This window comes from Clytia hemisphaerica, unplaced genomic scaffold, assembly GCF_902728285.1.
Source record: "Clytia hemisphaerica strain Z4C2 unplaced genomic scaffold, Clytia hemisphaerica genome assembly, whole genome shotgun sequence".
Classification (NCBI taxonomy): domain Eukaryota; kingdom Metazoa; phylum Cnidaria; class Hydrozoa; order Leptothecata; family Clytiidae; genus Clytia; species Clytia hemisphaerica.
The window spans coordinates 230355-257414 of record NW_027104588.1 but is presented as its reverse complement, the minus strand read 5'-3'; the positions used below and the strand labels follow the sequence as shown (position 1 = coordinate 257414).

General features: G+C 35.0%; 3 protein-coding genes across 3 annotated transcripts; 2 read left to right on the top strand and 1 right to left on the bottom strand.

The window, feature by feature from the left end:
* Positions 1-700: 700 nt before the first annotated feature.
* Positions 701-4412, top strand: LOC136823571 (uncharacterized protein DDB_G0290587-like). Its single transcript, XM_067079756.1, has 4 exons — positions 701-835; positions 1151-2297; positions 2632-2803; positions 3605-4412. The coding sequence occupies exons 1-4, from the start codon at positions 833-835 to the stop codon at positions 3831-3833; spliced, it is 1551 nt and encodes a 516-aa protein (XP_066935857.1). The 5' UTR covers positions 701-832; the 3' UTR covers positions 3834-4412.
* Positions 4413-7181: 2769 nt separating this feature from the next.
* On the top strand, positions 7182-13185 carry LOC136823570 (uncharacterized). The gene is made up of 4 exons (XM_067079755.1): positions 7182-7296; positions 7522-8260; positions 11573-11741; positions 12396-13185. Exons 1-4 carry the CDS (start codon positions 7282-7284, stop codon positions 12619-12621), a joined length of 1149 nt encoding a protein of 382 aa, XP_066935856.1. The 5' UTR covers positions 7182-7281; the 3' UTR covers positions 12622-13185.
* Positions 13186-20333: 7148 nt separating this feature from the next.
* LOC136823568 (uncharacterized) lies at positions 20334-21999 on the bottom strand. The gene has a single exon (XM_067079753.1). It carries the CDS (start codon positions 21776-21778, stop codon positions 20486-20488), a length of 1293 nt encoding a protein of 430 aa, XP_066935854.1. The 5' UTR covers positions 21779-21999; the 3' UTR covers positions 20334-20485.
* Positions 22000-27060: the final 5061 nt, after the last annotated feature.

The following is a 27060-nucleotide window of genomic DNA, read 5'->3' as shown; positions in this document are numbered from 1 at the left end:
TTTGATTTCATCCCCATTCGAGATCCAATGTTTAAAAATTGCACTCCAGAACCATCCCCACTGGATTTTTTAACCTTGGAACAATAAAATTTCTATTCCCATTGAGATTTCAATAGGAATTCTTATCCACACTGAGGAAAAAGTTCCATCGGGGCTGTGCAACAGGGGTATCAATCTACTCTCGAGCTCCTAATAAACGTACAGTAACGAATAAACATACAGAGTTGAAAATAGAGGCGTAAAACCTAATTGAAGGGTCTTTTCCGGTTCGGTTAGGGGGTAAATAATGGTTATTCTGCTTTCATTTGACAAATAGATAACACCTCCATATTCAAAGAAGGGTATTTAGCCTTAGAAACACAAGTAGGCTCTTGAAATTGAGGGAAATTATTTGTTGAAATTAATAAACGTACATGTACGTTTATTAGGCACCCGAGAGTAATCGGTGGAAAGTCGGAAGGTTGATAGAGGGATTGACTGAATCTTTGGCAAAGAGAACAAAAATTCAAGCCGAAAAAGTATCCGATAAATTGATTTCTGTCTCTGATAAGTGATGATAGGTAAAAAGTATGAATCGTCAGAATTAGAATCAAGTGAATTTACTTCCCTTGTTTGCACGGAACGTATTTTGATTGAGTAAGAATTCTCGTGATGTCATGAAGTTTAATTAGAAACCATTGATGCTCTTTCACGTCTGTTTGTTTTCTTCGAAAATCAAATCCTTTTGAAAGCATTTCTCGGTTTTGAAATCTTCATTCATCGGAAGTTAAGGAACAGTAAAAGAAGCTATCACGCCGCATTCCAACAAGAACAAAAAGTCTACAGCAAAAATATGGTAGGGATTTGAGTTTTGTGTAGTTCTCATATTAGAGCGCATCAACAGACAGATTGATACCTAGTTTCCCTAGAAAAGAATGTTATATACTTACATCCCTGTCTCATAGTGGGAATTCTCAAATTTTTATTGTCCTTCCCGTTGGGGTGTGAGTTTTGTGTGGTTTGTTAAATTTCACGGTATTTCTCACAGAGACGATTTTTGTCAGAGTTGCTGGAGTGTACACAAGTATACAGTCTATAATTTAGGAAATATTTCAATTTATTTCAAATAGGAACTCTGCTCTATAACCAGTAAATATTATTTTCCCTTTAGAACACCTTACTTATCATCACAGAAATCCTAACCCTCATTTGTCTATCTAAAACTTACCAAAGCAAACACGACTATGAAGATAACCAGCAGAAACAAGACAGATGTTGCTGCAAAGTCGAAGTATATCGTGAACTGTTATGGTTTGAACAGAAGAAAAGTCAACAATGTGCAGCCGAAAAAGAAAAAGAAAACACAAAGATTAATAACCTGAAAACTTCGTTAGGTGGGAAACGCACTGGCGTCAAAATCCGCCCTCCTAAAAGAAACGCCCGTTCTAAAGATCAACTTAGGGCAATTCGTGATCGCCTTGTGGGAATGCTTCAGAAATTAACTTTTAATGGAAACTCAACTATTTCGAACTCTACAATTAGACCTGCGTTGACAACTTTAATCACAAAGTTGAGATCTCTCTTCACAGAAGCGAGCAAAACACGTACTCCCCCACCAGTTACGATTCAAACAAGTACTACTGCGAAATTAACGAGCACCGTTGTACCTGTAACAACAAAATCACAATCTCGGGAAGAAACAACTGCCTCTGTTCAAGAAACTACATACCCTATCAAAGAAACTACAAGTTTTACCTCCCAAACAACGACAGGCACTTCAAACACTGGAACACTTGCAAAGATCACTTCAAACACAAAATCACAACCAAATCAGGAAGAGACAACCTCTCCAACTTTTAAAACAACTGATACAAAATTCTCAAATCTGAAAGAAACAAAATATATTCCAACCACTTCACAACCTTCTGCATCAACAGAATCACCAAGTTTACCAATCACAGAGGTGACTAATGGCTCCAAAACCACTCCAGATATAACAGATGAAACTACAGAAGATTCTGGAAAGACAACCAGCAGTAAATCCAGTTCGACCAGCTCTCATGTCACTTCAAATTCATTTAAAAGTACACAAAACCAACCCTCACCATCAGTGACTAAATTTCAAAGCTCTTCACGTCCAACAATAACTACCTCAGTAACAAAAACTAAGCGATTCAAGCGACAAGGACCGTCAAAACCAAAGAATATTGATAAAGTATCACTTCTGAACTCAAGATCCAATGACCCACCAATGGCAAGCCGTCTGATAAAAAGAGAACCTGGAAATACTGGGGTTGCATTGAAAGACGAGCAAAAAGGTAAGCTGAATTTTATAAGATGAGATAATTCGGCACTGTTCTAAATGAGAGAAGTATCTCCTTATTTCAGCCATAACTGATTTCAAATCAGGATACTGAAATCTTTCAATAACATCAGAAGGTTGCACTTTATGTAATTACTCTTTCAAAAAGTTTAAAGGACCCTCTTAGTGAACTATGATGCAGCCGAGTGTTCATTACTTGGAAATGTAACCTCAAATTCTCTTAAATAACAAAAACTAAGTTGTCAGAATTGTGGAAGCGTTCGAGTTTAGGAGAGTAATCAGTAATCACAACCACCAAATTAATGAAATTTCTTTTCTTTATTTTACAGATTCATCAACTTTGTGCTCAACTTCAGAACAAGAAGTCTTGTCAACTATTGACAATTTACCAACGGGCACCACAATGGAAGTACTATCGACTGTTGAGTCAATGAGCGAAATTGATGACAGTACAGTTCAAGCATGTGCTGAATGTCATTATCAAATCAATTTGCCGGATGGGTAAGTCAAGTTCCTTCTGGAAAGATTCGGATGTCCATTTAGGCAATAGCTCATAAATTCAAAAATAATTTGGGGTTGCATTTGAAAATTCTGGTAATGATTTTTTTTAAGTAAAGATTGTAAAAATGTTAAAAATTCATTTTCGCTGAGGGCCAACTTTACCTACTTTAGGATACCTGTTTAAAGTTATCGAAGTGTGAAAAGGTGTCAGCCGCAGTTTCAGTAGCTACAATCATGGTCGAAGTATATTGACATTTTAGTGTATTTTAACGTTTTTCAGAATTTAAAGTTCGGGTGAGAATTGCTATTTTAGCACTACCACTTTCTTTCATTGAATATTTCGATTTTAGAGGGGTTCGGTGGCTTCTAGGCTGTATTCCAAGCCTTATTTACCTTATCATAAGGTCCTAAGTCTTAAGGCGCATGTTAAAACTCAGAGCTAAAACTCTACTTTCCAACTGTAGTTTAAGGCGCTTAAAAACCATTTAAAATGTGGTGTTTAAAATTTCGCCGGGAAATCCCCTTTGTCTCAAATATTTTGTCCATGATTGTAGTAGTATCTAGTAGATTTTGGCCAAATCCGACAAATCTTCTATCGCCAAAATTTCTTTCCATAAGATATCACTAGCGAGACGGTTAGGTTTTAATTCAGTTAGATCTGACTGACTTAGGACGACAGTACACAAGACGATGGTAAATCAGCCCTTTTACAGTCCTCCATTTCGTGGTTCACAACTACGGGTTGTTCAAAAAAGCTTCAGTAATTCCGCCGTCCTCAAAATGTTCATCTACTATTTTCAGCTACTACCCAAAGGAGAATCGTCATGTGATTTGTCCATCCACCAAAACCAATTGTTTCGGAGGAATGGGTGTTTGTTGCAGCAATCAAGTTGTGACCACCATTTACAAAGACAGCGACGATAGTACCACACAATTCTCCAGTGAAAATGAACTGTTCCTAAAGTTTAATAGTGGGTGTAGTTGCCAGATGGAAAAAGATTGGGCTTCTTCGATAGGAGATGGCAACTAAGACAAGCCTAAAAACTCTTTTCATTCTTGAGTTTATTCGCTTTAAGTGAGCTATTTATCTTACTGTCATGTGTGGAAACCAGTCTGATTACGCTGATATGGTTTCTACATGGTAGAGAAAAAGAGTGCAGACTTAATTAAAATGAATGGACTAGCAATATTGATGTTTTTGATTTTTCTAAAACAGCGATGCATTGTGGGATTGTTTCGGGGGTATTACAAAAGAATTCCCTCGAGGAATTCCTAAGAGATTTTTATTGTGATACCGCCGAAACAATCCCACAATGCATCGCTTTTTCAGAAAAATAAAAAACTATTATAAGGCCTATCGAGTAGCAATATTGGACTATGTATTTTGACATCGAGTTGGATCAAAAAATGCCAAATAGTTGTGTAAATATGATTTCTTCTCATACTTTGCGCTGCATTGACGGGTTCGAAATCACTTCCGAAACAGAGTGTTAGTTAGAGGAGTGGGTGCATGAACATAGTGGGTATAAATCCGAGATCTAGATATTCCTATCATGTATCATACTTAGCGAGTTGTTATTCCATTAAACCGGACAATTTGATGAAATATAATAAGCAGCAAACTCCGAATATAAGCATCTTTCTGATTTTTTGTAAAAATTCACGAAAGAAAACAAAATGTTGTGGTAAACAGAATATTTCGATGTTTCACTCAAATAAATGCTGTATTATTCTATTGATTCTTCTTTGTCATGGTCACACATTGACATTGCTGCTTTTTATATTTTATTCCATTGTTGGCTGACTATAAGGGGTTAAGGGGTCTTATTGATGTCAAAGTTACTCTTAAGATAGATCTTTATTGGGTTACGGTTGCATCAATGTGGTATATTGTGTTTAATGGACCCATTATTGGAATTTCGTAATCATACAAATACAAATATTATCAGTAGGCTATTATATTCAGCAAATTTTTATGCTAATTGACTCAGGTTAAGTGATTAATATATTTAGTGTTTTTATTCTAAATTTAATTTTTATTGGATGGAAACTGTATACCTTATACGATTAAACTAAATTTTTAGTTTCGAAATATGCTCATACCCTACCAGACGTAACACATGTGGTCTATTGGTAAATTTTATTCGGATATTTTGACAAAAGTGATTATTTTGCAACCCATCATAGTTTCTTAAAGAATTTTTGCAATTTTTAGCGCATTGAGCATTTTCATCTACTGATAATCCTTAATGAAGTTCCTTCTTCCCACTCATATCATCAGCTTAAAAATGCTCTTTCGAAAGTAGAAGGAATTTTAAGTAGCAGACATGTTTCTAAGTAGCTAATTAAAAATAGTGCATAATTTGCTGAATGACAAATTATTCGATGTAGTTTGACAACAAGGCTATTAGTGATAATGATCTAAACTTTTTGAATGATATAAGATAAACGCCCTTTCAGTTCACGTCTTAGTTTTTACTCAGGTGAGTTAATTAAGGCAAGTCTCAAACATATTTTGCGTGACGCACGCCACTTCCCATTGTTCCTTAACTTTCGTATATAGCTCAAAAGAAGCGTATCAAGGAGAGGATTTCGGAAAGTGCTGGGCCGAAAATTTAAATTAAGCCAAACTCAAGATATCGGCCAAAAACTTATTTTGACGTTATGAAATACGTCGAAAAAACACGTCAAAAAGACAAGTTAAATGACGTCGTTTTTTAAAACAGCGATAACTTCGATTCCATTACTACAATTAACACCAAATTTTGACTGGAGACGTTGATTGTTGATTTTGAAATAATGCATGAAAAAAAATTGATGACGTCATCATTATTTGACGTATTTTAGTTTTTACCGATAGTAAATGACGTCATCTAAAAATTTTGAAAATTTCTCAACAAATGTTTTAAAATCGTTAATCTACGTCTCCAGTCAAAATTTGGTGTTGATTGCATTAATAGACTTGAAGTTATCGCTGTTTTCAATAATGACGTCATTTGAATCTTACTTATGACGTGTTTTTTCGATGTATTTCATAACGTCAAAATCAGTTTTGGGCCGATATCTTGAGATTGGCTTAATTTAAATTTTCGGCCCAGCACTTTCCGAAATCCTCTCGTTAATACGCTTCTTTTGAGCTATATACGAAAGTTAAGGAACAATGGGAAGTGGCGTGCGTCACGCAAAATATGTTTGAGACTTGCCTTAACTCACCTGAGTAACAAGCAAAACGCGAGGTCTAAAATAGTGATCTTGGTAGCCCTGCCTTTTTACAAATAAATCAACTTTTGTGTCGTTTTTATTCAAATTTTCATTTCAAACAAAAAATTTGACTCAAAAAATTTAATTTGAAAGTTTTTATACTACAGAATTGCTTAAAATTTAGATGTGTTTGAGCTTTTCGTATTTAAAAAAATGCTTAGAACTTCAAGTGAAAAGCTGTTCCCCAATCAAAAATTCCTTTTTCGTCCGAACCGTTATTTTGTAGAAAATCTCTCCACTATGATCTATCCATCGACGATCTATCACTGCTAAAGAACAATAGATCAACATTTCAGCTTGTGCTGTGACCGAAATGTTTCATTAGTTTCCGAATCTCAAAGATTCAAAGCGGCCAAAGCGCTAGAAAAGCCCTACTGGTGGTTTTAGACCCACTTAACACCCACAGTACTACCGTGAGATTCACTTGCTGAAGTCATATTCCGATCTGTGCCGACTAATCGCGATTCTGTTCAGCGTGCAATCAATGCAGAGAAAAGTAACCATGATGACAATTCAAGATCTTGGTAAGTTCAAAGTTGATATTTTCATTTGCGCTGTTGAAAACACAACTCAAAAATGTCATCGACGCTTTTGAACGAGTCAGCGATAGAGAATCATAACATAAAGAACTGAATTGGGAATCATGCAGAAGATTTTTTCGAAATAAACTCATTCCAATTACACTTGGAGGTTTCTGGGGAATTCGTAAATAGTAAATTGCATACTGATACAGTCTACTAGACATTAATATGTAATATTTGCTCTTCATCTTTGATTCTTTCTACAATGATTAGATTGACACATGCGAAAAGAATTTCTACACTTGGTTGTCAGAGGTTGATATCTTCTTAGAAAACTTGGCCTCTGATACTCAGGGTACCACAGCATTTGGCTGGAGGGGGAGTGGCATCGATAATAAACTTCTGCACAAAGGGAGTGTCTAGGATCTAATAGGAGATTTGAGAAACTTTTTGATGTTTCTTATAAGTAACATGAAAAATAGAATGTGTATAGGTTTTCCTCGTAATGACATTTTTAGCCAATAGACCCACGGATACAAACAATTAATGAAAACAATCAATACTCATTCAAAAATATAGATCGTGGCAACAACATTTTTTTTGAAACTTTATTTCAAATTTGATAACAAAGGAGTTAAATAGTAATCCTTTACATTTTTGATATTTTTTTCTAGAAGACAGACACGAAGAGAGAAAATGGTTGGAAGCATGGTAAGTGAAATTCTTTTATTTGTCAGAGTATTTGTGGAAATCTTACCACTCTCTATCTATCTATCTAAGTAGGGGGGCGACTTTCTACGATTTTGTCAGTTTCATCCACAAATACATCCGAGCTTCGAAAACAAATTTTTGGGGAGAGAGGTGCGTGGAAAATAATTACAATCCTATAATATAAAATTAAGACTTTATCTAATACTCTATCTTCAACTTTTTTAGAAGTGTTTATTTCTTATCATTTGCTGCTTGGTGTTGTTAGAAGCCTGCGTCGATTCACCGGGTAAAGATTGTTGGGAAGGTATGCGAAAGCGTAGCCCGCCACGTCACTCAAGATGTTGCCGTCTTTCAAGACGATATAAGACATTATTCAAGCGACGTGATCGACAGAAACGACAATGTCAACGTGTCGTTGTCGCTCTTAATAGCAAAGTTGACGGGCTGAAAGAAGCCTTAAATGACCAACAGATTGTCGTTCGTGTTATTCCTGCAGACACTCAGCAACCGACTGTCGGACAGCTTGTAGAAATTCGAGATCGCACGGTCGCTCTTCTAAACAATGCTCAGTTTAGAAATAGAACTACTTCGATACCACCTTTAACGACAACAACAACGACTTCACAAACGACACGACGGACTAAATATCCGACAACAACGACAACGACTTTAAAAACGACAAGACCAACCAAATATCCAACAACAACAACTACGACGCAGAAGAATACACGATATCCAACGACAACAACTCGAACGACGCCGACTCTACCGTCACCTTCGGATCTTTGGTATTCAGTACCCAAGTATAAACTAATGGACGATACTGATTCATATATAGACAGTAGTGACGAGTTTATTAAAGAACTTTTTGAGGGTGAAGAACAAACTTCTGATGAAGAAGAAAATGAAGAGGAAGATTTCAATGAAGATGATGAACGAAAAAGAAGACGAAGAATGACTCAGAGTAAGTTGAATTTTATTTATTCCCTTTAATAATGTTTTTACATTCTGAGGGGTTCGGAGGGGTTGAATTTGGTACAATCTTTTTCTCGAGTGATTTACCCTTCGCCATACTCTTCTTATCGATTAATCTTTTAAGCATTTTCTCTATTTTGTCTGAAACTGATGTTATAAAATAAACCAAAGTGTCCTTATTTTGACATATCCGGATTCATTTTCATGCCTCTTTTGAAACCAACTTTTCTTTCTGTTGATGCGTGAGTATTCTCACAGAGAATTATGAATAAAATGAAAGAATATAATTATAATCGTAGACCTTCTACAAAACCGCACGAATCCGTTAATGGATATCAGGAGCCTAGAACGGAACAGTATTGTCTTTGTCTCATAACCATTAACAACGGATTTTTATTCTAAATGCAACAGTCTCCTCTCTACATCAACTATGTCTACTCAGGTCAAAGTTAGATTTCAATGTTTGTTTTCGAAATCGTAACACAGTAAAGCAAGAAATCCCTCACAATTTTCACATCCTCTAATATTCAAAGGTTCGGCTTCCTATCTTCCTTTTTAGTACCATCTCGTTTGATTGCTTAGAATGGTTGTTTTTGAATTCTTGCTTAAGCTTGTTAATCAAGAAATTAGCATCAAACGCGTCATTCTTCATATGAATTGACATTCCTCTACGTGTTTATGTTGTTATACTGAGCTAAGAATCTTCCTTTTTGATCACTAGTGAAATGATAAAATAAAGTATTTGCTTTTTTTTGCTTGAATTTTTGAGTGAATTACCAGAAAAAATCGACAGTGACAGCATAGGGCTCTTAATAGTTCAATTAGCGAAATAGTTCAGCTAACTCGATATAACTCGCTTTGAAATTTTTCCTGGATTTTTAATTTTGTATTTTTTTTGCGCCATCAAAAACGCCGTTAATGGAGTTACAATCACATTTCTTACAATCCAATTCATCACTGCCTTCACTTTTGAATGTTTTTTCTTTTTTTGATTCTTTGTAAAAACTATTCTTTGTCAACAGAATGCAATTCTTAAGTTTCTTCCCTGATAGGCTTTCCACAGGATTTCTGCAAAGGGTTATATGTGATGGGATTCTATTTACAGATAACTTTGGAAATCAGAGAGTTTGAACTAGGAAGGATCACTTTAATCCTCAACACAAGCTAAAAGATGATACGTTGTCATGGGCTAGATTAGGTTACCAACGAGAAAGATTATCTGAAGTAAATCTAGCCTGGATACCCAGACTCAGTGATATCATCGCATCTGTTAAGAATTAGCCGATCTAGGTACACCAGGAAAGATATAGAATACTGTAAGCAAGTTTATTGAAAGAGAGTTTAATTTTACGCCTGGGCTGTCAATTATTTTCAGTTTTACGCAACACTATTCCCTCTTCAGTGCAATTAATCAATCAAAACCCAGGATGAGTAAAAGAAACTAGATCTTTAGACCCAAGCATATGTCTACAATCATGGTCGTAATATTTGAGAAAATAGGGAAATTCACCGGGAAGTTTTTAAACCACAATCGATTTGTAAATTCTCTAAAGTAGGTTGGAAGGGTAGAGTTTTAACTCTAAGTTTTAACATGAGACCTAATATCCAAAAGTTCAAAAATGGTCCAATAAGGCTCATAATATAGCCTGGAAGTCTATAAACCCGAGCTAAATTGAAATATCCGATTAAATTTAAGAGATGGCCCAAAATCGACTTTCTCGCCCGAACTCCAAATTTCGAAAAACGAAGAAATAAGCTTAATTCTCAAAAGATTTCGACCATGATTGTACTCTAAATTCGCTCTTTTAGGAGATTGACTAATTAAGGCAGTACTTCGCAAGTTACGAAACTAGCAAAAATGCTCATTTGTTTCCTTGTCATTAGCTATCCAATTCATCAACTTAATTCTTATAATAGTAGCTAAATGATCAATCTATTGCCAACATAATTGTCTAATTGATTTGTTAGCGAAAATAATATTTGAATGCCAATTTACCACACCTTTGATCGACGATGAGGAAATTGCTTTATCCTTCCGTTCAACGATGTTTTCGTAGTCGTTATTTGATTGCTCAATCTTTTTTCACTTAATTAACGTGGAAACTTTCATCTAACGAGAAGCAGTTACATAAAGAAGAGACCTTTTAATCGAACTAAGCCTAGTTAGCCCCTTTAGCTCACCTTTCTATGATAACCCTTATTTAAGGTTGCAGCATCATTTCCCATAACGATTTATCGCACCCATCAGTAAAATCAAAAAAGTTGTACATAGGGGTCTAGGTACGAGATTGCTTACAAGTGATAAAGTGAATGCAATGCTACCAGTTAAAATCACCAACAATAGAGTGATGGTTCTGAGAAGTTTTTACAATCCAGCGTTGATCCATTAACGAGTTAATGTATTTGAACTTTTGAGGACGCCGGAGTGACTGAAGCGATTTGGAATAACCCGTAGTTCTGACACGCAAAATCGAGGACGGTAAAAGTGCTGATTTACCGCCGTCCTCGGCTGGTTAGGATCTAGTCAAATTAGAACCTTATCGGCCCCGTCACAGAAAAACACACATACATAAACTCGGTACTGTACCCGAAGAAGGTGGCATGAAATTTCGCCTGGAAAATATATAAACAATGTCTTATAATTTGAAAAAGGTGCATCACCTAACATTATCCAATTTCTATGCGGAACTTGAAGAAACCTCACTGGAATACAAAACATGATTCATCATTTCATAACATCGGATCAATATTAATGTTCCCTTGACTCGACAAGGAAGCTCCTTTATTTCCAAATTGAATCAAACCACAATTTATTTCTGTAATAAATTCACCAGCAAATGTAACCCACAATGCGGTGATGTGAAAAGTTATAAAAAGTAAAAATGTTTGTCTGAAAATTCTTGATTCAGACAAACATTTTTACTTTTTATAACTTTTCACATCACCGCATTGTGGGTTACATTTGCTGGTGAATTTATGTATGTTTTTGCACTTTTGAGGACGTCAGAGTGACTGGAGTGGTTTGGAATAGCCCGCAGTTTTGACCCGCAAAATCAAGGACGGTAAAAGTGCTGATTTACCGCTGTCCTCAGTTAGTCAAGATATAGACAGGCTTCCCAAAGTGCCATAATCTGCTCAAATTCGGTAAGCTTTCTCTGCACTGTACGGACCCCTATTTTACCGCGCATAGCGTCGTTTTCAAATACATTGCCCCCCTCCCGGAGTAAGAACAAAACAAATTTTTTGTACCTTTGAGTGAAAGTACTATTTAATCCCCCAATGAATTATTTTTTTATTCCAGCATCAAGACGAACTTGTCCGACACCTCGACAATCTTTATACACCATACCCAACCTACCTCCTGGCACAACATCCACTTTCTTGAGCACTAGAGAATCTCTTGATGCCATTGGTAGCATATTGGTCAGATCGTGTGCTGAATGTCATTATCAAATCAATTTACCTGATGGGTGAGTATTTTGAAAGTGACATTGACAATAAGACCATATTCACACGTTACTGTTCCGTTTCGCTCCGGTATGATTCTCGTTACGGATTGAGTTTGTTCATATTAGTTTCGGAACGTTTCGGAGCAAGAAAACGGAGTAGTTCCGTTCCGATGAAAAAAGTGGAGCGAAAACGTTTCGATCTGTTTTGCTTTGTAACATTATATTCTGACGTTTCAAATTTTGACGTTCACACTTGTTTCGAAACCGTTTTGGAACGGAGCAGAACAGAACCGTCTGAACGTCTGAACACGGTCACTTTATTCTTGTGAACCTGGACATTTCCAAATGTTTGAGACGGAGTAGATCCAACGGAGTTCTAATCAAAGATGGCAACGTGTCATTGTATCAATTTAATCAACTAAACCTTTCCGGGGTTTTTAGCTAGCAAATCTATTTGATCTTTTTAATGATAGCGACAGTCACTATTACTGTTAACTATGACAGTTACTGCTACTGCAGCTTCAAGTCCTGAATGACTGAGAGCAAAGCTTAAGAATGAATTATGGTGCGTTCAAGCCAATGATAAAAACTAAGCAATTGTTAAAAAATCATTGATTAAGAACAGATTAGATTCAACTTATCATAATATGTATTGTATATTGTTTTCGCTTTTAGTTATTACCCACGTGAGCACCGTCACGTGATTTGTCCGCCAGCTAAAGTCAATTGTTTTGCCGGTATCGGAAAGTGCGCTAAGAATGAAGTACTGATGACAATTTTCAAAGATACGGATAACGATTCAACAAGATTCGATTGGGACAGTAAAGTGAATATCATTTTCAACAAAGGATGTGGATGTCAAATGCTGGCTGATTACTCATTTATTGGAGATGGGAATTAATTGATATCGCCATTTTCAAAGACAAATTTATGGGTTTACGAACATAGATTTATAAAGCCCAATGTCTGGATGGCTAGATGTCGTGAATATCGGAAAACATGTTGTTGCACTAGCTTTTGATTGGTCAAGCGCTGAAATTCTATTGTAATGTCACGTGACTTAGGTAGGATTTCCTACCTAGCCACAGCACACTTTTCAGAAAAAGTACGCAATCTAGCTCTTCGGGCTTTATAAATCTATGTTTACGAAGGCAGTTATGAGTAAGGTTTTTAGCCTATCCTCTGCAAATTTCTGTTGTTTTAGAATTTTATGTTTACACTTCAAAAAATACTTTAATCCTGAATCCAGAAACCCCTTGTAAAAAAGGGTGATTACAGTTTTAGTAGGGGGATTAAAAATCGTTTTGCTCTTATATTTTTTGTTTGTTAACATACACTATTTTCAATTTAATTTTCCAAATCACTAGATTTTTAAAACGATATAGCTACAAGACAAATACTAAAGTTTTTATTTTTTCTACGAAAATTGATTTATAACATTTAAAAATAAACCAAAATTACAAAATTTCATCACAATTTACAATGATTGTTGACAATATCTACTCTGTTACAAAAATTTGTATGCCCCAGCGTGCCGTCTGAAGTGAGGGACCGAAATTTGCAGGGGAAAATTGTTGTCGGCGACAGAGAAAATTTTGACTATTTGCACCTTCTAAACATCACAAATAGCCATTGAATTGGGTAAAAAACAGGATTATGATGTCTGTTAACAGGATTTTTATCCTGCAAAAAAAAGGGGTCATGTATGGTGGCCCATCGTTGTCAATACCTTTTGCTTTCATTTTGTCCAAGGAAATGAAATTAAAAAAAAAAAAGTTTGAATAATATGAATAATATTAGAAAAACAAAAAAAAATTTGGAAATGTCTACTTTAATAAAGAAAAAAAAAGAAAAAGATATTTCTCGCTGCAAAAAAAAAAAATAAAAAAATATTTAAAAAATAAAATAAAAAAGCATTCGGAAACATAAAAAATATATAGCGGAATAAACAAAAGTAAAATAATTCACGTAGCCCAGCATCGTCATCGTCATTTATTTATCTCCATAATATTACTGATCTAGATAAGCAATTGAATGGTGAAACATGTGCGGTACTTTTCATAATGGCGGATGTGGTTGGTGTGGTTGATGACTGGAAAGCAAATGAATTGCTTAAAACAGATCTTCAAATGCTTGTAAAGCAAAACCTTCTGCGCAAAGAAATATTAGATATTGTGAGGAAAAAACATCCATTGTATCCATGGAGCCTCTCCACTTTAGACCGTAGGTTGAGGCATTTTAAGCTCAGGTTCATTGACAGGTCAACACCCTTAGAAGCGGTAAAAGATGCTGTCGCCAAAGAACTACAAGGCCCTGGCAAGCTATTGGGATATCGTGCTCTTAACAACAAGCTTAGAGTGCATCATAACATTCAAGTACCAAGAAATTTAGTTGCAGATGTCGTCTATGATCTTGACCCTGAGGGGGTTGCTGCTCGGAATGTCAAGAAGAAGCAGAAGAAACCCAAAATGCCTTTTGTATCAGATGGTCCAGGCTGGATATTTTCGTTGGATGGTCATGATAAATTGATGGGTTTTCAGAATTCTACCTTTCCCGTTGCCATTTATGGTTGTCTTGATTGTTTTTCTAGGAAATTAATGTTTATTAAGGTATGGGACTCTAATTCAAGTCCAATAACCATTGCCAAGTTCTACATGGATTATCTTCTGGATACCAAAGCGATACCTAGATTTTTAAGAATTGACTGTGGTTCAGAAACTGGTGACATGGGAGCTATTCAAACCTATCTAATGGGCGAACATGGTAATTTTGCTGACCCAGCTGATTCTGTAGTCTTTGGGCCCTCAACCAGCAATAAAATTGAGCGTTGGTGGAGAGATCTCCATGAAAGAATGGAGCTATTTATCAAACACGAATTACGAGAATTGTTACATAGTTGCAACTATGACCCATTATCTCAGCTAGATAGAGATTGTGTGAAGTTTATATTCATCCCTGTTGTTCAGCGTGAATGTGACATCTTTGCAGAGCTGTGGAACTCGCATCGCATCCGTGCACAAAAAGGTTTAGAGCTACCAACAGGGGTACCTGACCACATGTTTGCTTGCCCAGAACAATTTGGATGTGAAAGGTATTTTGTTGACGTATCAGAAGATTCCCTTATCGAAGTTGGTCGATTGGCAAACCTTGACTTAGCCCCTGTTGATTACCTCTCTGCTGAAAACAGGGAACTTTTCACCACCATAATTTCTAATCCTGGTGATATTCAATGCAAAGATCTAGCTGACAAATACTTGTATTTAAAAACTCAACTAAGCCATAGTGCTTAAGTCATATGCAAAGTTGTCTTGGCTGCCTAATGTTGATAAATTTCTTACTTTGATTTCATCAATCTCATGTAACTTTTTTGCCTGTAATTTTCAGCTTTTTCTTATCTTTATAAACTATACAAAACTGTGTGAGATTACAAAAATTTATACAAGCATTTTTAAAAATAATGACCTCATTGGTCACTATAAATTGGAGGTGATGATACCTGACATTGATGAAATTTACCCTCTTACACAGTATGCTGTATGAAATTTTTATTTTTTGTCAAACAAGGCATTCCAGGGTATTTTAGAGTCTTAACCCCCACCTTCTTGGGCCACCCCTCCTAAATTCTGAAAAATCTTCAACCCCTACCTGTTTCAACAATTTTGAAGGTAAGGATTTCTCTTTATTTCATGCTATAATAATAAGGGGATTGAGGGGGTTCACATTATGTATTATAATTTGCTTTTTTTGGGCTAACTCTACCTTATGTGCGTGGATTTACAAACTTTTTTATCTTTATGAGTGTGGAAATACATTTTTATAGTGTGAATGCCTGTAGCCTGTTTCTTTCTCTTAAAACGTAAATCTGACTTTGCCCTGAATCTTCTGGTTGTTCCTGCGAATTCAAAAAAATTTTGTTTTGCTAATTTGGATGTTAAGATTAAGTTCAATGTTAAAAAAAAGTAGTATAACCTTGACTAATCCTCATTGGCATCTTGAAGTCTGAGTTTTAGAAAAGGACCAAAATCTTCTTACTACTTTGCGTACCATATAAATTCCTAGAATTATTAATCAATTTTCTTATATTTTAGTGTAAAAATCAGATAAGAAAAATGAATAATGAAGAAAAGTGGAAAGGCTATCGCAGACATATTTCTAACAAGCGCACCGGAGGAGGAGACAACAAAAATGTCAAGAAAGTGTCCACGCTAATGGTTCAAAAAATGAACCCTGTTCCTGTTGGAAAATTGAAGAAGTATGAACCTGAGAGACCTAGAGATTTCATTGATTTTTCTGCATTTTCAAAATTAACTTTAAAGAACGTAAAAGATGCATGTGAAAAATTTTATAATGAACTACCAGGCTCTTGTGACGTTTTGTATGATATTACAGGACCTTCATGCACTAATGATGAGCAAGTTTCTGGAATGAAAGTATTCCGTGTGCGTTTTGTGAATCCTACCAATAATGACCATTTGCTTGAGCCTTCTTCTTCAAAAGCTATCAACCAGTCATCTTCTTCTTCAAAGAGAGTGAATGATAGCACAGATAGCAACAATTATATTCCTGTGAAAAGCAAGAGGAAAAGGGTTTCATCGATTCTGGTCCCAAAGAAACCACATTTGCAAGAAGATATGCCAGTATCAATTTCTATTGGAGGCATTTTACAAGCAGGAAAATTAGTTACTCCAACATTGGATAATGAGGTAACTTTGACACTAGAGTCATTCAACATCAAACATAAAATTTGGCTAAAAGGTGAAACTAGCAAATTTCGCATGCAAACAGAAAAATTTGCAGAGGGAGGTTTTAGAAATGCCTTCAAAGCATACACAACTGAAAATGGAACCACAAAAATTTGGGTCATAAAAAAGTTCAAAGAGTCAGCTTGGAACGTATGCGGCCCACGGTATAATATGACCCTTGAAGAACACACAAGAAAGCAGGTACAAATGCACACTGCAGCAAAAGCAATAACAGCAAAGTGTATGAAAAAGCCAGGCTTTAGGGAAAATTGGTTTCAGTATCAAACTATCCAATTTGCTCTTCTTAATGGTGAGCCAATCACTGTTGAGCCCTATGTTGAAGGAGACTTTATCAAATATATTAACAATAATGGAGTTCCATGCAAGCGCAAAAGTGGTCAAGAGACATTTTATGATAAAGCTGAAGCCCTTGTGCATTTTTCTTATCAAGAAAGTGATGAAAAGCTTTTGTTGGTAGATTTACAAGGAAGTGGTTATAATCTATACGATCCGGAGATCGCCACATCAGCCGACCTTGATAAAGATGTACAAGATGAGAGATTTTTCTGTGCTGGTAATTTAAATGAGGTTGCTTTCACCTCTTTTTTCGAGTCACACAAATGTAACTTATTCTGTAGGCTTCTTGGATTGAAGGAAGTGGAGATTGTGGACGGGTCAACGCTGTAGATTATTGAAAGACTGTCATTTGTTGAAATTTCTTTTGTTTTATTTGTTCAAAGTTGTAAGAAAACATGCTCACCTTTGACGAGTACTGGATCGTCAGATAAAAACCTAACGTGTATTCAAGTTTATTTTTGTTACTTTTTTATTTTCTTTTAAAAAAGAAATTTTTAGTTGTTACACGCTTTTTTTATAAGAATTGGCTGAGGGTCAAGTATTCTTAAAAAAAATGGCCGAAATTGAGGGTGAAATAATATATAAATATAAGAAATGACCTATTTGATTTGAGAGTATCTTGTTCTTCTTTCTTGTTTCTTTCTATTTAGCCAGATTTAGCGCACATTTGAAGCTAAAATTGTATTCTACCTTAAATAAGTTTCAATTTAAGTCGAACAAAAAACCCATTCATTTTTGTCAACAAATAGAAAATGACTATATTATTATCAAAATCTGTGAAACTCACCCTGGAGGTATTCTTAGGGTATTCTTAAGAATTGGCCAATTTTCACCCTGATATTCTTATAGAAGGTATTCTTATAAAAAATTAAGCGTGTGTGTTTTTAGCTTGTATATAGATGTACCTTTCTGTGTGATAAAAGAGAAATTTTTTATTATTGTTATTATTATTATTATCATAAGTGACACAATTTGGCATAAATGACACTTTTCTCAGAAACCATTTGAATTCTCACTAGGATACAATATCTTTACTGTTTGATCTTTTACCATGATTAAATTCATATAAGCATCCATAGCTTGTTTTCAAATTCAGCTTATGGCTGTATGTGCATTTTTCAATGCAAAATTAAAATTTGATAATGTTTGTTATGTAAGTGTTTATTACATATTAGACCCCATTATCTAAAGAATGAGTCGTTTATGATTTTGGTCTTCAGTTTTTGTAGTAATTTTAGTATTTTTCGGATACTCTTCTGTGCTTAATTGTAGGGGGCGTGGAATAAGCAGGGGGTGGGTACCCCGGAAGAAAAATCATAAAATGGGGGTGGGTTCATTATTAAGTGATTTTGGAGTGATTTTCCCAAAAAAAACCCTAGGGAAATGAAGGTTTTGGCACTTTTTTCAGGAAAACTTCATACAATGGGGGACATTATAAAATGCTATGGGGTGATTTTCCAAAAATTGCAAAGTGACCCCCCCCTACGATTAAGCACATATGAGTACGATTTTTTGTTTTTATTGGTTTGAACCTGCTTGCATTTGAATATTTTTGATTCAACAGAATATATATATCATATTTGCAGAGAAAGTTTTGTCTTTTTTATTAATATACCTAATGAGTAAATGAACTGAGTCGTCGTAATAAATTACCGAGATTGTCCTAATTAACAAGTGCACGAAGTACAGTCGAGGCTCTCTAATTAGACGTTCCGTTATTCGAAAAGTTACCGTATTCGATGAAAATCTCACTCCCTGGGAATCGAATTATAAAAACTAAATTGAAAACAAAAATACTGTGATCAGTTGTCATAAATTGTTCCCGACATGCGAAAGCCGATATCACTCTCAGGACTCCCGGACTCTTTAGTCGAAGACCGATTCTCATTCCAATCCTGGGTGTAAACCCTACAAGTGCCTATAAAATGAGAATTCTCAATCTATAGGACACTCCAATCTCCTTTAAAGTCTCAAGAGAGGGGAATCTTGTTCTTGCAGTTGACACAGCGTACACGCACGAGTCCGACTACTGTAATTTTCCTATATTTTAAACACACGTCCGGATGAGTTTCCTAGTTTTGTTGGCACATTAAAGTCCACTGCTACTACCTCATTTGAGCCGTCAGTCGATTCCGACTACTGCGTAATCTTCCTATTTTTAAACACCTTTGATGGGATGCTGGCCCCCATTATTGCTTTAACGTGGGTGGCCTCCGCCAAATACGCCACGGATTAAGGTTGCAGCGCAGTGCCCGTAAGTTAAGCGGAATAAGTAAATGATGATCTGTGACTCTAGAATACACTCGTTCTTCATTCTCCACTTTGTAATTTTTCTTGAACGTATTCCCAAACTCCAAATACTAGGGAGATAAAAATGACAATGACAACGCTGGGCTACGTGATTTTTTTACGTCTTTTAAATTTTTTAAATTTTAAATTTTTTCTTTTTTAATTAAATTTTTTTTATTGTCTCTTTTTTTAACTATTTTTTATTTTTTTATTATTTTTTTTATTTTTAAAATGATTTTTAAAATTTTTATTCAGAAATAAAAAAATGTTTTTCTTTTTTTAATTACTTTTCGTACTACTTTCTATTTGAAGAAAAAAACACGTTGACAACGATGGGCCACCATAGTCATGTACCCTCCCCTCACGTCAATCTTTAGAGTATTGCTTAAAAACCTAAACTTTGTTTTTGTAATGAGTACAGTACTGCTTTTTAAAAGGACCCCATTCTTTGATTCAATAATTTATAAATTTTGGGAATGTTTCATCTTATAGATATCATCATTCATCTTAAGTCCCATCCACATGCCTCAAAATCGGAATCAAAATAGTGACCGATTGGGAAAGACTAGAGTTCTGAAATTTTCACTGGATATTTGTTTAAATGTTCTCCGTTCTCCATCAGAAAAAAAAAATTCCTGTCTTTAAACATCATCAATTTTTCTTTGCAACTTAATAAGATAAGCATTTTTAATCCGATAAATCCGATAAATCCGATAAAAGATCACCGCCCTTTGCCCCTCCCCGCACGGGGTTCATTGTATGGTAGTATTATTTGCCGTTGTCGAGTATGTCAGACGTCAGACAATGCGTACAAGTTTTTAAACTCCTGAAAACGTTCATGTTTGTAAAGTAATTTAAAACGTTTGACCATTTTGGATTTATCCCATCTTAATGAAGCGTAGTAAAAAGCAATTTTTGAAATCCTAGAGTGGAAGTACGTACTCTTGTCTCCCGAATAAACGTCCCCCCGCTAATTGTTAAGATACAAAAAAGTCCATCCCCCCGCTCTTATTAAGACCCCCCCCCCGCTAATTAAATTCGAATGATTCAATATTTTATTACAGTGTAGATAGACCTTAAACTTGTTTAAATTTTCCTTTTTGTTGGTATTGGTTCTTATTTTACGTGTTTATTTGTTAAAGTTTCTTTTTTGTTGTTGAAATTGATACCAGTTAGAAAAAAATCTGTCTTTAAACTACCCCCCCCCTCTTATTCCATCCCCCCCGCTTATTAGAATTTAGAAAATTTTCCTACCCCCCTGCTTATTCGGACCCCCCGTCTATTCGGGAGACAAGAGTACGTGGTATTCACTTTAAATTGACACGGAAAAGGCTTACCGGTTTTTAATTTACATATAATTGTTTAAGGCAAAGTAACTCACCAATCCTTCAGCATTCTCAATGAATTCAAAAGTATCTCAACTTTTAGCTGATTCAGCGTTTTTCCATAATGTGTGCCATCAAAACTATGAACACCTTTTGTCATATTGAAAGTATCGAAAACAAAAATAGAATTCCTTCTGCAATAATCATACAAGACAGAATTGAATTTTAATATCCTTTCGTTTCCTTGAGTTTTCTGGTAGCCAATCGGTTTTAAAAGCCCCGCTGCGTGTGTATTTAACCAAACAATGACAGGATTACTGTATCCGATTCTCTCGTTTCGAAGTTGTATCAGCGGGGCAAGATATTCGTCAATAACTTTATCGTGGTTAAAATTATCATGTATGCCAATCCCAATCAAGATTAAAGGTCGCTGTTCGGATAGGATCTTGTTAACTTTCTCATACGCCATTCCACCCAAATGAGAAGCATAAGCCTGTATAAAAAATACTTTCGGTTTAGAAATAGACGTGTTACAATACTCAGGGTGTGCGTTCACTTCATGCCAATCGATTGAAAGTTTAGAATGACAAGCACTATCAACAAACTGATTTTCGTCGCTACAATATTGCTTCTCTGTTTGATGTAAATTCGGCTTCAAAGCGCCAGTTTGAGGGTCCTCGGTCAGTTGAATAAGTAACGATGAGAAAACATGACGGACTAGAGAATCACCAATAAAAGTCACTGATGTGAATTGGTTTGCTAAAAAATCACATGTTTCCTTTTTCACTAATTTCGGTTTAATACATTTCAATTTATGTTTCCAATCATAAAGCTCTGTTTGAATTATGTTTCGATAATTTAAGCACGTTTCACACCGGCAGAAAAATTCACCTTCACCGCACCATCCGATATCGTTCCGACAACATGGTGCTTGACTATAACTATTACATTGGGAAATAATATCTGACATGAAAATTTGTGTATTTTGTTTTCGTACAAGTCTTGGTAAAGGATACATGGTCCCACATCTTAAATCACCATGATAAAGCTGCGCAGGCCAACCTTTACGCATGCGTAATTGCATATTTGTATGTTCAACATAACTGAATTGCTTAATAGATGTCCGGTTTTTCATATGCCATTCACCTTCAATCGGACACAATAAAGCATTACAACAAGATTGGATACCTTCTTTCAAGCCACGTCTTTTATCCAACAACGGTGGATAAGTAATCTCCTTTTGCCTCTGCGATAGTGCGATTCCTCTCAGTTTTAAAAGACTATAGTTCAAGAAAACTAGAACTGCAACGATGATGTAAAAGCCATAAGCCCATGATTTTGTCATAATATCAACAGCATAATTACATAAACGGCGTAATATCTATTAGGATCTAATACCTAATAGTCTATCATAGATTTTTTTCGCAACAAATCTGCTGAAAATCAACAAAAAATCCGGACCTAATCTAAAGCAAGATTCAATCTAAGATTCAGAGATTCCACTGCTATTCAAGCATAATTCAATTAGAACAATACAAATGTTTATAAAAGCTAATTAAATCTCCTTAATTAAAGTCGATCTAATTAGCCGCGATTTATATAATCAAACAATAGACTCTATTCATACTCGGAGCACATTTTCAGCATAGATTGCTTTGTTTCTTTTATGCTTGGTTGGAGATAAACAATAAAATTGTTTACAAACTATTGAAATTAAAACACATCTTTTTGTTGCTTGTCGCTATTATGTTGTCTAGGTCAAGTACACATTTAATTAGATATTGAATTTCACTTAAATTATTTTTAATCATTTAAAAAGATTTAGTTAAAAATTACAATATTTTGTGGAATCACTTTAAAAATCTAAATCTAAATCTAATCTTAAATCTAAATAATAAAAGCCGTAAGTGTCTGCAGCCTTTTTTTGCAGCATTTTTGTTTTCGCTAGCGATTTTAACTGTCATGGAACTTAAAAAGCAACGGTTTTATGCCTGGCTATTCAAAATATGAAAAGTCAAACCCCCTGTTAAAAATTATTAATACATCGCAAATTTTTTTTACAAGGAAAAAACAGCATTACTCAAAACACATTTTATCAGTCATCATGTAACTTCTACGATAAAATATAATTAACAGTAGATACTTTACCGACGGATTTGAAGGCCCTACGCGCTTTTTTTTATAAGAATACACTTTATAAGAATGTCCACGATGAAAATGACCAAAAATTAAGAATAATGCTAAAAATATCATCATCATAGAATTTTGCTACTCAATCTAAGAATGCCATTTTTAGAGCATTTTCAATTATAAATTGTCAATTACACCCAAGTAAGTCTCACTCCTTTCACAAAAATGCCATTTTATGCTTGAGACGTATGTACACGTTTTTTTTTTTATTAGAACACTTAAAATTTGGCTGAGCCTGGATGTGCTTATTTTCTTAGCAATTTTCAGCCTTAAATGTTCTTAAATGCGTTCTTAATTTTTCAGACTACTCTAAATGCTGGGCATGTTCTTACGATGTTCTTAATTTTTTGACGAATTTCAGCCTAAATGTTCTTATAAACTGGGTTCTAATAAAAAAAAAAACGTGTACTAAATGTTAAATCTAGTCTGAATTAGGATCCTAATTTGAGAATGATGTAAGAATATTTCAGGATGATATTCCCAAAAAAGTTAAGAATATCCATAATGAAATGGATTTACAACATTCTTATAAAAAAAGCGTGCAAATGTGACTCATTATTTCACTCAGAGCTTATTTTATAACTTTTGCATCGGAGGATAAAATCGATTTGAATGGCTGAGATGGGATTTAAAGAGGCGTTGTCTCCATTGGAGCGAATGAAATACTGAAAAGTCATCTTCACCGAGAAAATTAATGACAATAAGGGCTGCAAGCCGCGAAAGCACTAACAAATTTTAAAAAGTTCAGTTTAAAAAACATAATTTTTTAATTAATGTACTTTCTGGGTTATCCTCTTGAACAATTTACCTCGAGTGCCTGGTACTCGCATCAATGACCAGAAAAGATGTTGTTCGGCCAGTCCGCTCCTTCACTGCTTGAATCTGAAGTTTCCTGGCATAATATTTCGTGTTTTTTCTCGGCCGAAAGATGATCAGATACATCTTATAGCCATACATGAATAAATAAATCAACAAATTATTCCCAGCCACAAATAAAATTTGCACGACTGAGACATCAAGTTGATTCTTTTGGAAATGACTGATAGGATACATTACGGTGAAGGAGATTGTGGCAGCAAATGAACCGATTGCAATACTGGTTGCTTCACTCAGATATCCTGGCAAGTGACGATATTGGTAAGCTCGGTAACTGCATGCTAAATGTAAACAAATGGTGTATGCTATCAATACACTGAAGTGCAAATTGCTGTCGCAGTAAAATATTTGTTCCTTTCTTTCGATGTTTATCGAAGTTACGACCTCTGGTAACTTTTGATACATCAATAATACTAAAATACCTAATCCAAGAAATGTATTGATCATAAAAATCGAGATTTGCTGTATTGCAGTTCTCTGTACATCTCGACCAGTAGTTCGTATATCGCTGGAGAAAGCATTTAAAAGTTTCATACATTTGATGAAAATAAAGCTGATACTATTATTATAAAGCAAAACTATGATTCCAAGACGAGTTATACATTTGGCTTCAGTTGGTTGGTCGAAATAAACCAATGGCAACACGATAGAAGTGGTTGCTAGGAAACAGAGGTGAAGTAACGATAACTTTGAGTCTGAGAGCATAACAATAGGTGATTTTCGATTCTTCAGGAAGACACATAAAGTGGACAATGGGAAAATGGCTCCCATGATACACAAAGCAATTAGGATAGCACCGATTCGCCTTTCAGCTTTCAAATAAACAGATTTCAATGGATTTATACAAGACGTTCGATCAGCGCTAGGGACGTAGAATCCATGACATGATTGACAAGGACCGTCACCGTAGGTCGATTTGAATTCATCCATAGGACAGGGTTGACAAAAATATCCGACTTCCTCATCCCATAAAGACGAAGGGACAACTCCAAAAACTTTTCTGAATCCTGGTTGACATACGATGTCTGTACAATTATTTGTCAAAGATTCATTGGTTCGATTCTCATTGACTGGTTTAAATCCTAAGAAGTCTCCCTCTTTTGTTCTAGTGAGATTGGATTTCAAAATTGCTCTGTATTCTTGGTGCGACATTGAAGGAGGGCGTTTGAATATATTGAGCGCATAAAAAAAGTAGGCAACTATGCTACTGATCTCAAACCTATATTTCTGGTACTCTGGGTCATTGCTAAAGAAAAAATGAAGAACGTCAAACTGTGTTAACATTCGAAAGATATTGAAGAAAGGAGCTCTGACGATATTTCCTGGCAATGTTTCGTTTTTAACCAAAACATCAACAGAACCAATAATTATTGATTTGTTTGAGTAGTCCAGGAAAAATGATGGTATTTGAAAATCTTCGGACTTCGTTTGGAAAAAGAAGGTTGCTAATCTTTTGTTTTTCTCCACATGAAGAAGCTGGTCTAGACGGTTTAAATGTGAATCATTCGAAGATTCTATTCCTATAGCTTTGTAGCAAATATCTTTTTCCTTTTTGAAATTTGATATCAATTCTTGCATAGATAATGATGTTCCACTAGATCGAAGATCAATCAAAATAATTTCATTCCAATATTCACGAATAACTTTTTCAATTTTCATCAAGTTGAAAATAACATCGAAACCAAGTCTATCAGCATAGTTTGTCGGTAATATAATATCTCTGGTGAATTTGACGACAATGATATCTGTAGTGCTCAAAATGTCTTGAGTAATTTTGAACATATGCAAAGGTACATGTAAAATAACCGTATCAATTTTGACATGTTTATAAGGAGTAGAGTCATTCCCTATTTCAAGATAAGAAGTATTAGCCAGCACTTTATCGATCAGAAAGTTCAACAACACTGTCTCGTTATAACACATATCTAGCCCAATATAATTCATTCTTTGGCTAAATGTATAGAATTTCGTGACAGCTCGATTGTAAATAGCTCCTTGTTTTGTAAAGTTACTTACAAGCTCAGGATGGTTTTCACAAGCACTATAAATCCCGATAACGTCCAAAGCACATATTATCGTTGGTATTGTCAACAAAAATAAAAAAGTCTTGAAAAACATGCTTCCTCTCGGTATGTTAAAATTTCTTGGAATCTAATTAAGTTTTCCTCCAAAGATATCGAAGATTTTATCGAAGACTAATAGAAACACCAGGATATAATTTCATATGGTCTACGACCTACTCTACGTACGACAATATTCTTTAGTATATTACAAAGAATATATCTTTCGAAATCTTCACTTATCCTTGATTATTTATTCTAATTTTTTAATCAATCAAATTTCCATATAAATTAAGATAATTTTAAATATTGGAACTTGATGAAGAAAATAATCAATAATTTATTATTTTTTCAAATTAATTTGTTTGATCTTCATCCTGAAGAAAGTAAAGCACGGTATAATATTTCAGCCCAAAAGAAAAATATTTTTTGTCAAGTTTATGATTATTGAAAAAAATGATTAATATTCCCCTCTTTTTTGGTCCTATTCTTCAATATTTTTATTTCAAATAATGAAATCAATATTTTCCTTGCAAAAAATCTGCCTTTAGAATGTTATGTTTCATATGTATAAATTGAAATGTCCACTCACAAGCAAATAAGAAAAAATGATATTTCCAAATATTTCATTACAACCTTTTTAAATCAAGGTGCCGAAAATATCACATTACAACTATATTATTTCAAATTATTTTTGTTATGTAGATCATGAAATTAATAATTTTCTTGTATTTTAAAAATTTTTGCATTATTTTTCCTCTCGTAGCTTGTAACCCGGGGGGGGGGAGGGGGTACTAGGGTTGCGAGCTGACGGGGGTACCGCCCGACTTTCGATCCTTGGACTCTTACCGGGACTAAAAAGGAGAAAACAAAGGAAAGTTTTGTGAATTTTACAACCCTTATTGGGACAAATTTGACCAATCTTGACCAAATTTCGATCTTTCCGGGGTAAAAAGTTAAATTTTCCTATTTCTCCAACTTTATTTCTCCGCACGACTGAAATTTGATTTTCTGATTTTACCGACCCTTAGCGGGGCTTTCGAAATCCAAAAAAGGTGCCCTTAAGGGCGGCAAATACCGTACCCTCGTTTGCCTAAGTACCCCCCCCCCAGGGTTAGTAGTAACCTTAGCAGTAAGTATAGGGACGCGTTTCTCAGCTCAGGGTATTTCTCACTATGTCAAAGTCCAAAAAGAAAATAAGAGCAAATGTATACATAAGGTTATACAAGTTCGAAAAAAACTAAAAATAAGTTAACGGGAAAATAAGGTCAAAGTAAGGTCAAAGTAAGGTCAAAGAAAATAGATTAAAGAGAACACCCCTGTATCAAAGACGTAAGACCCTAGCCCAAATGAAAATTTTGGCCGAAATTTCGTCTCCTGTTGGAAAAATACCCTACAATTTCAGCCACGCTAGAATGGAATGAAAATTGACTTTGATTTCAACCCCATTCAATGGAAAAGTTTTTCAATCTATGCTTCATATTTCTAACAAATTATATAC